Source organism: Elephantulus edwardii, unplaced genomic scaffold (assembly GCF_000299155.1).
Source record: "Elephantulus edwardii isolate Elephantulus edwardi_28Jun2011 unplaced genomic scaffold, EleEdw1.0 scaffold00264, whole genome shotgun sequence".
In the NCBI taxonomy this organism is placed as follows: Eukaryota; Metazoa; Chordata; class Mammalia; order Macroscelidea; family Macroscelididae; genus Elephantulus; species Elephantulus edwardii.
The window spans coordinates 481,599-494,576 of record NW_006400014.1 but is presented as its reverse complement, the minus strand read 5'-3'; the positions used below and the strand labels follow the sequence as shown (position 1 = coordinate 494,576).

At 42.8% G+C, this 12,978-nt stretch overlaps 1 protein-coding gene across 1 annotated transcript; it reads right to left on the bottom strand.

The window, feature by feature from the left end:
• Positions 1-10,281: 10,281 nt before the first annotated feature.
• Positions 10,282-12,214, bottom strand: FOXB1 (forkhead box B1). The gene is made up of 2 exons (XM_006899637.1): positions 11,796-12,214; positions 10,282-11,518 (listed from the first exon to the last, which is right to left on the bottom strand). Exon 2 carries the CDS (start codon positions 11,458-11,460, stop codon positions 10,483-10,485), a length of 978 nt encoding a protein of 325 aa, XP_006899699.1. The 5' UTR covers positions 11,461-11,518; positions 11,796-12,214; the 3' UTR covers positions 10,282-10,482.
• Between the last annotated feature and the right edge of the window lie 764 nt (positions 12,215-12,978).

Below are 12,978 nucleotides of genomic sequence, written 5' to 3'. Positions count from 1 at the left end.
CATGGGATGGGATTGTGTATCATTCTCCTGTAGAGCAGCAACTCCCCACATGTCTGCTGTGGGCTTAGACTTCTTAAACTCATGGTAGTCTGGCTGGAAGATTATTTGGTTACAAAACCTGATAATGCAGAAAAGCACTTCTTTTCTCCGTGTGATCACGTACTCCCTGTAGTCATACAAATGCTTCAAGACTCCTGCTTAGAGATGTTGTGGCTTGCCAGACTGGATGAACTCGCTTTAAGGGAAATGAGCCCAAATGTTCAGATAAAGCATTTTGGCTATTTCAGTACATTCTTAAGTTCTGGTGTTTAGTTGCTTATGTTTTACATCTAAGGTGGAAATCAGTTTTGTTTTGCTTTGAGAACCTGACTCTGCTGTTGTTATTTGGATGCAGTTAAAGAGCTGTCATGTCAGCAACACTTACCTAGTGAGTTAAAGAAAGGAATTGATTTACCTGGAATCTCTTTCATTGTTGTTAGGTGCCATATAGTTGAGTTTGAGTCATAGTGACCCTATAGATAATCCTTTCCATCTCTGATATGCTCAAACCCATTGTTCCATTCATTACATCAGTCCATCTTGATAAAGATCTTTCTTTCTCTGACCCTCCACCTTTCCCAACATAATATCTTTCTCTTACAATTGGCCCCTCTTGACAACATACCCAAAACATGTAAGACCAAGTTTTACCATCTTTGCCTCAGAGGAGCATTCTGATTGTACTTTCTCCAAGACAGGATTGTTTATTTTCTTGGCAATCCATAGGATATTTATTACTCTTCTCCAAAGGCACTGATTTTCGTCTGTCCTCCTTTTTTGAGAAGATTCTCTCTGCCCACCCAGATCTGCAGTAAAGTAGTTTGGATATCCATCTGTCTTATTGGCAATTGGCCACAGAAAGAACCCCTTACATTAAGTAAAACTTATTCATGTCCAAACAGTAACACTTATTTTAATTTTCTTTTTTATTTGTTTGTTTAAAATTATTATTAATGTCAATGAAAATTTACAGAGACTTTGGATTTCCATTCATTCATTGTTGCACTTCTCTCCCCTCCCAACCTTCCCCCCCAGTACACTACCGTCCTGGAAAAGGAAAAGAAAAATTCTTTCATTGTTTTACAAACCATCCCCCAGGTCCACTCCAATATGCAGCCTTCGTTCTGGACTCCTATCATGACAATAATACCTAATCACATATCCCTTTTAAACAGTTTTCTCCCTCATCTGTTTCAATGCAGTATACATTACTGAACCCATCTTTCTCAGTCTCCCCCCAACCCCAAGGACAGTCCTGTCCTACAACAGTGGCACCATGCAGTATTTGTCCTTTTGTGACTGAGATACTTCATTCAGCATAATGTCCTCCAGGGTCACCCATTTTGAGTAATATTGCATGAGTTCCTTGTTTTTCAATGCAGTATTCCATTGTGTGAATATACCACAGTTTCTCTATCCATTCGTTTGTTTCCATTAGTGGAATTGCTGGGTCAAATGGTGTGTGTATTTGCAACTTTTTGAGAAAGCAGCATACCGCCTTCCACAGGGGTTGCGCCATTTTACACTCCCACCAACAGTGAATAAGAGTTCCAGTTTCTCCACAACCTCACCAGCATTTGTTACTTGATGTTCTGTTAAATTTTGCTATTCTGACTGGGGTGAGATAATATCTCATAGTTGTTTTAATTTGCATCTCTCTGAGAGCTAGGAATTTTGAACATTTCTTCATGTGCTTGTTGGCCATCTGAATGTCTTCTTTGATGAAGTGTCTGTTCATATCCTGTGCCCATTTTTCTGTTGGATTATTTACCTTTATCTTGTTGTGGTGCTCAAGTATTTTATAAATTCTGGATATAAGTCCCTTATCTGATACGTCACTACCAAATACTTTTTCATAACACTTATTCTTGTCCCATTCTAGCATCTATTTTCTTTGATTCTAAGTTTAGACAATATTGCTCCACATTTCCAGTTACAAAGCCGATTGCAGGAGGAATTTAAGAGTGTAAGGTAAAATACTAAATGAAATTATGTTGTTGAGCTTACAAGATGCTGGTAAGGAATTCAGCAAGCCAATATTAATGTATTTTACATCATTATATATGAGTGTAATTAGCTCCATTAGAAAAAATGTTTATTGCAACAGTCTCCGTATTAGGTGGGAAAACACCAATAAATCAAAACCTGAAAACATCCAAAATGTCCTCAGAATTCTTTCAGTAATATACTATGTAACCATTTTTAGGTACCATTCAGTCAGTTCCAAAGTATAGAGACATTGCGTACAACAAAATGTAACATTGCCCAGTATTGCACCATCCTCATAATTGTTTTCGTGTCTGAATCCATTCTTGTAGCCATTGTATCAATCTTTCTCATTGAGTGTCTGTCTTTTGGTGTGGTTGGTTGGTTGGTTGGATTTTTTGTTTGTTTTAATGCAGTGTTTATTATTTATACTCTCTTTTCTTAATTTTCCCCCAACCTCCATGTCAGTCCTTTTTTTTTTAACAGTGGCACTAAGCAGTGTTTGTCCTTTTGTGACTGAGATATTTCACTCAGCATAATATCCTCCATTGTCACTCATTTTATACAATATTTTATTAGTTACTGTGTAGTATTCCATTGTGTGAATATACCACAGCTTCTCTATCCATTCATTTGTTGATAGGCACTTGGGTTGCTTTCATCTCTTTGCTATTGTGAGCAACACAGCAATGACTCAGTGCTAGAGTTGGGGGAAGTTAGTCCAAGCAAAGAAGCATGTTGTAACTACTTGAGAAGTCTCATCATAGTCACTTTGGGGAACACTCTTTGTGTACTTCTCTGACAGATGTGTTTCTTCCTCTGGAAGTCCATGATATATTCAGTATTTATTTCTTTAATTAAAATAAATTATTATGAAGACTATGTGGTCACATGGGAAATTAATTATGGTTTTTATACTGGAAAAAAGTTGTCTTGAAACAGTGTAGGTTGTCTGATTATAACTATGGAACTGAAAAAGAAATTCTCTTTAAATATGCACAGGAAATACATGAAAAACATTCTGTAACATAGCAGTTTTACAGTAAAAACTAGATTTCTAGATAAGAACCAAACAAAATCAAGTATATATTTAGAATATAAATCTCTTCATAAACTCATCCATTTACTTCAGTAAAATTTCAAGTAAGTGTTTTATAGTATTTATTCAGCACCCGTCATTTTAAGAATTGGATAAAATTTGCCTATACGGCAAAGAATAGTTAGCAATATAATTAATCAAATTGCTTCTTTATATGTCTGTCAAAGTTAATAATTTTCACTTCCATGTTTTATGCAAAGGAGTCTCCTTAAAAGATATCATCCACAAGAAATGTAAATGTATTTCACAAGTTTTAATATTACACAACTTAATATCAAAATAGAAACCTAATCTCAGTCAGCATTCTCATTTAACTGACATCTCGAACAAAGGCATGGAAAAATTTTTTTTTAACCCAGACTAATCAACAGAGCTATTGTTTTGGATTGTTCTTCTGTCTTCAAGGCCAAAATCACCGCAGGAAAATCACCTAGATGGGGAAATGTCATCCTTGCCTATTCTCTCTTATCTCCCCAACCCTCTCTCTTCCACCAGTGCATCAAACAGTAGTGAAAATGGTTAGCATCTTCCGGGCTGCCACTGAAAGATTTGACTCAGTCCAACTAACTCATGAAACTCGGGAAGACACATTTGTCAATTTTACTCCAATATAAAATCACATCAGGAGTCTTGAAACAAATCATAGTTTCCTTTTCTTTTTTGGGTAGAGCAGGGAAAGTAGTGGCATAAACATCATGACACCCAGAATGATGTGCAGTGATCATTTTAATATGATGCACAGACCTTCAGCCCATCAAACATATGTAAATAAGCAAAAATATGGGTGATTATTTCCTAGCGATCCAAATTCACTCCCTGGCTTAGCACGGCACTTCCAGTAGGGTTGTTCACAGGCTCAGAGTTTTCATGTTGTGGGAAACTATTCTTGCCTGTAATGTCTCTCCAAGGAGCTGCTCTAATTAATTCAAAACACTCTAGATGCTACTTAATAAATACTAAGCTTCCTAAGCGGCACAAAATTAAGATCCTTTATTGAGCAATTTTTCTATATGCAACTGTGTGCTGGAATGGTCCAATCAATACGTATATTATTTCAGGAGGTAGGAAAGAGAAATCTACATGAAAAACAGAGTTTAGAAACCATCATTTCTGCATACCCACAACTCTTTGATACTGTCATGGCCTTAGGTACCCTAATCCAACAAATAGAACAAGAGAAGACATTAACTGAGTAAACAAAAATATACAGGCTGAAAAAAGCATGAATCAGAATCACAGTGTCTCCAAACAACAGATACTTTCAGAAGAATGTTTTATCTGTAAGTTTAATATGCTTTAATTAATTAATGCTCTAAAATGGTCTATTCTGAAGTTTGCAACTGATTTGATATCAGTTATTTGCAGATATAAGCAAAGGGATGCCACCAATTGTCAAAGAACTCATTATCCAAATATTTGTCAATTAAATTGTTCTGGAAGGAAAATCTGCCAAGGAAGGTTTAATGAAGCCAATTAGGGTTTTTTTTAATTGTTTCAAATTTGTTTATTATATGTTTAGTGAGTTCAGACCATATAGTTATAAACAATCATTTTTTCAATTTTTTTAAACACGTTAGTACCACTCCTTCCCACCCCTTTCCCCAGCTTCAGACACAAGTCTCCCAAATTAAATGATGAATAGTGTCAGAATGTGGATCTTATAAATCTTGACATTAAAATGACAACTGTTAAAGGTTCCAACTTAAAAAAAAAATACCCAGAAAACAACAAACCAGATAAAATAGAAAATACAACCCTTCAAATACCTTCCTGTTCAGAAGATGTAGATTTCCAGTTTGGAGAAAACTGGCTCATTCCAAAGCTAAGACAAGCAGAATCTTTCTTTCTCTACCTTATCTCTAGGATCAGCTCTAACAAGCACTGATACTTTCTAAGACGCTGTCTCGTAAAAGTTCATAGAGTTCACTAAAACAGAAATGTCAACCAGCCATTAGAGACCCAAGCTAGACCTCACAAATTAGCTCCATTACTACCCAGAAACCTGTGGCTTCTCTCTCTCCTGGTGATGAAAATGAAAATGAAAAAGACTCTGACTTGAAAATTCTGATCAAACTCTAGCTCCCCTTCTGATTTTTGCTTGCCATCCCAGATAGAATAAGCTAGTAGAAAGGTGTGTGTGTGTGTGTGTGTGTGAGAGAGAGAGAGAGAGAGAGAGAGAAAGAAAGAGAGTGAGAAAGAAACAAGCTTGAGACTTCACTGACTTTGAGCAACTGAAGCTGAATGTCCTGTTTTCAAGTAAAAACCAGATATTAGTTGAAAGAAGCAAACGTGATGACCCAGATGTGATTCTGGTCTTTGAAAGCAAGCTGTTTATGTAATCCAAGTCAAACTAGGAGCTAAGAGACTGGGCAATGTATGTGATATATTGATGTTTATATTGATGTAGCTTAAGATGGTTAACCCAAGTTATAATCTCAGACTTGAGTATTAGTTGATTACCAGGAGCTCCTTGGGAACCCTAGGCCCACACCCTCCTCCTTTCCTTTTCCCCTCCCCCATTTTTTTCCAGAAGCTGGGGGGATGCCTGCTGCATCTTGAACTGTAGTGCAAACAGATCTGGGCAAAGAGGGAGGAAGATAAAATGAATTTAAATTCCAAAGGGGTTCCAGTGCCGGTTTCCTAGTCCCCGAGTCAGCAATGTGTTTGTGAAAATTCAGGCTTTTTGTCTCCCAGTAAAAAGGAGCTAAATCTACATCGGTGGCCCAGTCTCGGGTTGCTATTCTTTGCGTTTTCTATTCGAGTGAATGAGAGTGAATGAAGTGGCCGGGACCCTTCATTTGATCTACTCAATTGCATAAAGTGACAGAATTCTAATATATTTGTTTAATGCTCTTCAATGGGCTTTCTCTTTTTTGCTTGCAAATGAAGCATCCGTGGACAAAGTTTTGTCCCCCTTTAGCACTGGGACATATTTCATAACTCAGGCCGTGGTTTGAAGTGATCTTGAGAGGAGTTTTAGACTCAAAAAGCGGAAAATAAAGAAACAGATGTGAAGTTATTGTAAATTCCTAGAGTGGGCTCTGGGGCCATTGTGCACCCACGGCAGGCGGTCCGGGGACTGTGCCTTTCAGGCCGTAATTGAAACATATTAATTAGATAATTTGTTGTTAGTTTAAACGAAACAAATGCATCCCCTTTGCGACTTCACAGCCGGTGGGTTGGGTTGTTTTTGTTTTGATGTCTCTGTGCATATATGGCTTTAAAAGTGGTGAGGGGAGGGAATGAATTGACAGTTATATTAAGAATTTGAGGGCAATTTCTGATCCCTTTAGTTTCTTAAACGAGTACCTTTACAAAGGGTGTTTTCATTTGTAAAGGTATAAACCATCTTTCACCCTCAGTTCTGCCCCTCCTGCCTTCCTTGCATATACTAATGTGAGATCCTCTGTCTCCAGAATCTGCCTGGACTCTTGTCCCTCTCTTGCACCCCCATCTTGCCTCACCCCACTCCACCACCTGGCCAATTCATGTTTCCAAGACATTCAAGGTTCTCTCTCCTTTTAAAGAAATTAAACTCTTGACTAAAATGCTTGAGCTATTCTGAGGAGCACTTCCTAGCAGTCTTCCATTGAGTCTTCTGTGTGTTTCAGAACATTTAGTCCAGACGACAGGAATATCAAGAAATTCTGCAAAGTCTCTCTTGAGAAAATGCACCAAATTCACCCATTGTGTAAGGATTTCCTTCAAATCGCAGGGAGTGCTGTTTAAAAAACACAGTTGAGGATGGTGTGGTGGTATAATGTTGAATGTAAAAAGTAACAGAAGAGCCAAGATTCCAACTCAAAACCCTAAAAAATAAAGGCTGAATTTGCAAAATAGTATTATATAACTTATCTCTATTCTTAGGACACACACCTTCCCACTGCATACTATTTTCTCTTCCAGTTTTATTTTAAAGCTGTGAGTGTTGACTTTGGACTTGAGCCAGGTGAAAAGATTTAACATGACAAAGAGTGCCATTGAAGGTATCATAGTTATAAACTTCCTTATTTGTGGGGCACTTCAGCTAAACAGGGCATAAGTCTGAAAGCTGAGGGGTGCAGGCAGAAGCAGGATGGGGCGAAGGCATGTGCGTTTGGGCTACCTTTGGATTTTTTTATCAACGTCAAAATATCACCAGTGGATTTTTTACTTTACTCATTCAACTTCATCTGAGAAAAGATGCCCACAATTGTGAAACAAGGACTCACAATGCCCACGTTATTTCCTTCTTTTCAATATGCCATGACGAACTTACTAGCTGGGAAAAAAATAAAAAAAAATTAACTACTGAGTAGAAATCACTTCTTTGCAAATATCAGAAATAGAATCTGTATCTTTTGTCTCTATGCATTAAATGTACATATATGCCAATTGCATCTGGTCTCTAATGCCTGTTTCACCTATTTAAACTGCTAAACTAGAAAATATTTGCAACTCAGTGTTAACATTTCACACATCCTGTATTCCCAGTTAGAATTCAGTGGAAGTAAATTCAACAAAGCTAGCCTATTCCAGTAATAGTCTTATGTTTATTTTTCTAGAAAACCATGGAAATGTACTTGTTTATTTATTAAACATAGGTGATTTCTTGAAAAGAATAAAGTTTCAGGAATTTGCTAGTCCAAATGTAGAAGTTTTCCAGGCTTTCTATAGCTGATCTTGTAGATATAATTGTGAATTGGGCTTGATGAATGAGTTTAGTTGTCCCCTGTCTGACGAGCTTTAGTAGCTTCATGCATTTTAATCAGGCTGATGATTCATTTATTTTCCACCTTTGTGTGTGTGTGTGTGTGTGTGTGTGTGTGTGTGTGTGTGTGTGTGTAATCCTTCTTTTCCTTTAAAAAAATTCACAACAGGATTAATTATCTTTTGCATTAATCATAATTTTTTCTTCCAGACACTCCTTTAACTATATATGTGTTACAGGTGCTAAAGATTCTCTTTATGGAGTATAATGAGCTGGAATTCTTTTGGAGTTCCTCTATGCTGCACAAGGTTTCTTGTTTAATCATTTTACATAGTAAAGTGTTAATCACCATTTAAGATTCTCTTTGTCTTGTAACTTTCTTTATCCAGCTAATGCACATCTCACTGAAAAGTATTGTGATGCCTCACTAAAGTTTCTATCACCCTTGGGCCACAAATTCCTGGAAAATTTTCATTCTCTACCCCTCCCCAAAAATGTCTTCTCTTAAAAAAGCAAATACTTGGAGTCAAGTATTTAAAGCTACTTCTCTAACCTTTAAAAACAAACGACATCCTGCATTAATGTTCCCCACATAAAGGAGTTTTAAAAAATACCTGCAATTCAAAACATTGAGCTTTCTTGATATGCAAGGTTGGCCATTAGGTGATCTCTGAAGAAGAAAATATGCACAAATGAAGTAATTTAAAGAAGTAGGGAATTGACTACTCACTCCCAGTGAGATGTCTCAGAACAGACATTGATTAATTGTTTTTAAGAAGAAAGTCCACAACTACAGTCACTTAAAGTAGAGAAATTAATTTTCACACCCAGTGAAATGCATCAGAATATAGACTTTGAATAAATCTGCTTTTTACTCTTAAAACTTCTGTATCATCTCTACATGGTTTTTGTCTTACATACACATGAGGGCTTTATGTCTTTTTAATAACATGTTTTAAAATGCATATAAAGTACTGCATCCTATTAGTAAGATTTTCTTTCAGTGCCACACTTGTGCACTGTATCTGTTACAGAAATTATTTGTTCCCCCTTTCCCTCTGTACAGGTACCTTCCAGAGTCACTGTGGATCATTTCTCCCCTGATCTGCAAGTGTAGAAGAGGAGGTCTGACTTTCTTTAAAATAAGTTGCAAATATTCTGACCCGAGTCTGCAGCGAACATGCTGGGGAAGCACTGGGTGTGTCTCTCAGATGACTGTAGCAACTCGTCAAAAAGACACAAAACTGAAAAATGGAATTTACATATTTTAATGAGAAAATAGTATTTGGACGAGGTTCATAATTTAATGTGGACACCTTTTTTAAAACCCTTTGTTTTAAAACAGGCATGCTGGGAACAAGAACATCAATATTTAAAATGCCATGCTAATTCTGAACAGGAAAGGTGAAAAATGAAAGGTAAAAATTTTTACAACTTTGATGACACTACAACCTCCCCCCCCCTTCAAATCTTGAACTTAATAAGCAGGTCACATCAGAACAACTTTGTCTTCTGGCAAATTACCTAAGAGTCTAAAGGAATATAGCAAAAAAAGTGCATTTTACACAGTGTATAATCATTCCTATTCACAAGCATTTACATCTCATTGCAGCCCTTTAGCTTCTTGGAAAAGTTCTGAGAACAAACAGAAAGCCTTGTCCGTGAGAACCTCCCCTTGGATGACATCCCTCCATCCACCAGTCAGTTTGGCCAACTTCTTCCAGGGTTGCTATTGGCGCTTTCTTGGTTTGGGCTTGTTTCAATTTCTTTTAAAAACAATAAAATAAATAGCTAAAAAAGGTCTCTAAGCAATTGGAAAGTTAATATCCCAATTAACTTCCCTTTCCCCCCATCCCTCCCCTCAACCTGGCCAGAAATGAAGAGTAAACATTCACATTACAACAGGTACTGGTAAAGTGGGCCCGCCTCGAAAGACAGATTCAAGTTCACTGTTTACATTTTACCAGGTGCTTTGTAAACAACACAAGATTACTTTTCTTCTTGTTGTGTTCTGTTGTGGAGGACTAGCATCGCCTTTTCGGTTGGCAACCTTCACTCCCTGCGCCTAGAGCCTCAGGCAGGAAACAAAACCTGAAGCCCAAGAATCCCGGAAGGAGAGAGGGCCGCCTCCGAGGATGCCACGGCCCGCCCAGCCCCGGGCGGATGGGCGGAGGCGCGCGCGTTGGGCAGATTCGTGGTCTCTGAGACCCCGCACCTCTTGCAACTCTCTGCACCCTCTGTTCCGAGAAACCTCTTAGGCGATTTCTCTGGTCTCCGAACTGAGCAGAGTTCAGGTCTCGGAAGGCTCTGCCAGAGCTGACTGGGTTTGAGCGAAGACCCACTTTTCTCTGAGAGGGGCATTTTCCCCACCTCTCAAATGAAAGGAGGTTTGGGGTGGGGGGCTGGGTACGGGATGACTTGGCTCAAGTGCCCCTCACATTCCCCTCTCGTGGGAGTTGGGGTAGGACCAATGCACCTTCAGGCCCATCTGCAAGTTTGTGTTCTCTCTCCTGGGATCAAGACAAAGTTCTCGTGTGGGACAAAGGGTTGGCAGAAGGTGAAATACACAAGCTAGGCTGGCATCCGAGGTCGGGCAGGACAGGGCAGGGCCGGGAGCGGGGACAGGCGGGGGAGCCGGCGAGTCGGGGGCAAGAAGGGGCGCTCGGCGTCAATGCACGGCCACCGAGTGCAAGGCAGAGGCCGGGCTGGTGAGCGTCTCGCTGGGGGTGGCGGGGCTGCTTTGGCTGGTGGCTGTCTGCGAGGATGTGGGACTGAGCGAGGGCGGTGAGTTCGAGAGCAAGGTGGGGATGGGCGCGGGCAGCGCGGGCAGCGCGGGCACGGCGGCCGGCGTGGGCTTGATGGGCACAGGGATGGCGGGAAGCGTCTGGCCCGCTGCGTGGCACAGCGGCTTCAGCGGCACGCCATAAGCACTGTAGTCGCCACTCGCCATGGAGATGGGGGTCGCTGAGTCGATCATGCCCGCAGAGCCGTACACGTGTGGCCAGCCGGTGCCCAGAGAGCTACCCATGGTAGTCAATTGGTTGGGGAGTGGGTAGGCGGCCGGTACGGGCTGCATGGCAGAGAAGGCCAGCCCCCCAGGCATCTTGTACTCGCGCGCAATGATGTTCTCGATGGCGAAGGGGTGCTTGAAGCCCGAGGGCTGCGCCACACCGCCCAGGTTGTAGGCAGCGGCCGGCATCTGCGGCAGGTGCGTGCCGGAGGCAGCCAGCGCGCTCAGGCGGAGCTTGGCCTGCTGCTGCAGGTACTGCGCCGCGTCGGTGGGCTTGCTGGGCGCCAGGTGGTCCGACTTGAGTACCTTGAAGCGCTTGCGGCGCCGCAGGAAGCTGCCATTTTCGAACATGTCTCCGCAGCTGGGGTGCAGCGCCCAGAAGCTGCCCTTGCCTGGCTGGTCCGGCCGCCGCGGGATCTTGATAAAGCAGTCGTTGAAGGAGAGGTTGTGGCGTAGGCTGTTCTGCCAGCGCTGCGTGTTCTCCCGGTAGTAGGGGAAGCGGTCCATGATGAACTTGTAGATCTCGCTTAGTGGCAACATCTTCTCAGGCGAGCTCTGGATGGCCATGGCGGTCAGCGAGATGTACGAATAGGGTGGCTTCTGGTCGCTGTACGTGTTGCGGCCGGGCCGAGGCATCTTCTCTTTCCCCCTTTTCTTTGCTCTGGATCCGCGTGCTCTGGCAGACTGCTTGGATCTGGAAAGGAGAGAGAGATAAAGGCGGGGAGGGTAGCATGGACCCACAGAAACATATTGCTAGGTCAGGGAGGCCAAGTCACAGACTTAGAGGGCGGGAGGATCAGGGCTGCATCGCCGGAGCCGCCTGAGGCTGCGCTTCAGCCAGCAACTTTGCGCGCAGAGCTGGGCGCGGCCAGGGGGCGCGAGAGGGGAAGCGAGCGAGTGGTGTGAGCTGGAGGGAAGACAGACGGCTCAGAGCCAGGGTGGGCTCAAGAACGGAAGCAGGAGCTACTCACCTTAAAGTTGCACCAAGTTGCGCGTCCGCATCCGGGATGGCGCTGCAGCTCGCCACGTTCCTCCCCGCTTAGCAGTTCGGGTACCGCGTCCGAGCTCAGCGGGGCTAAGCGCACGCCTCCGCTCCGCAGCTCAGTCCCGCAGCGCCCCGCGCCGCCTGCTCCTCGGCTTTCCTGGCCGTGCGCCTCGCGGGCGGCCGATCTCAGTGGCCGCGGAGTCCCGACGCGGACAGTGGTGGCGGCCGCCTCAGGGCTGCGGAGGGCGCTGCTGTGGGCTCCGCGGCTCCGCTGAGCTAGGTAGCTGCCTCCATGTCCTTCCTGGAACCTTCTGATAGTTTTAAGCAGTGACAGGCGCAGAAAAGACCCCCGTAGCGGCGCTTCATTAATGTGCCACTTCTTAGCTATCATATGACAATCGCTTTGGGAGGAGGAGGAAGAGGAGGGGGAGAGGGGGCGGCAGAAGGAGGGGACTGAGCTAGAGGGGAGAGCCGGGCCAGCTCCAGTTTCTTTTACACCTATTTACATGGACACCTTGGCCAATAGGAATCACTTCCAGCTCAAGACTGGGCGCGGGGAAAGAGGCTCGGGCCACCGGTGGGGAGCGGGACGCGCCAGCCCGGGTGCGCCGTGTGAAGGTATGAGAAGGCAGCCGCCGCGGCGCGGGGAGCCAGGCGACCACTCATGTTCACAGATGGAGCTGCCGTGCAGATTATATTTGACATGGAAATTGCTTGACTGGGGTATTCTGTTTGCTCTGCATTGTGTTGGGTTTGTAGAGTTAGCTAACTTCAGGCGTGGCTTTCCCCTGAAGCAGATACCCCTTCCTTGCTCTTGGCACTTCCCGGGGAGGGTTGCATGAGATATTATAATGAAAAGACACCCCCTGCTCCTTCCTCCCCCTTCCCGGCCCTCTGGGAGGCAGGCAGAAGTTTGATTTGACCTTCCTCAGTGCTTCACAGCTGGGGCGTGTAGAAAAGGGGATTTTTTCTTCCCCTTAAAAAAAAAAAAAGGAATCTTGCAAGGTAACAGGACAGCTTTAAGTAAGAACCCTTTTTAAATCCTAATATTTTGGTTAAATGGAAGGAAAAAAAAAAAGATAAAGGTAGTGCATCTGGGCCACGCTACAGTTTTCACTTAAAAGGTTCTTCGGGAATTTGGCCGCTAGATGAAAGGTCTGAGACCTCAG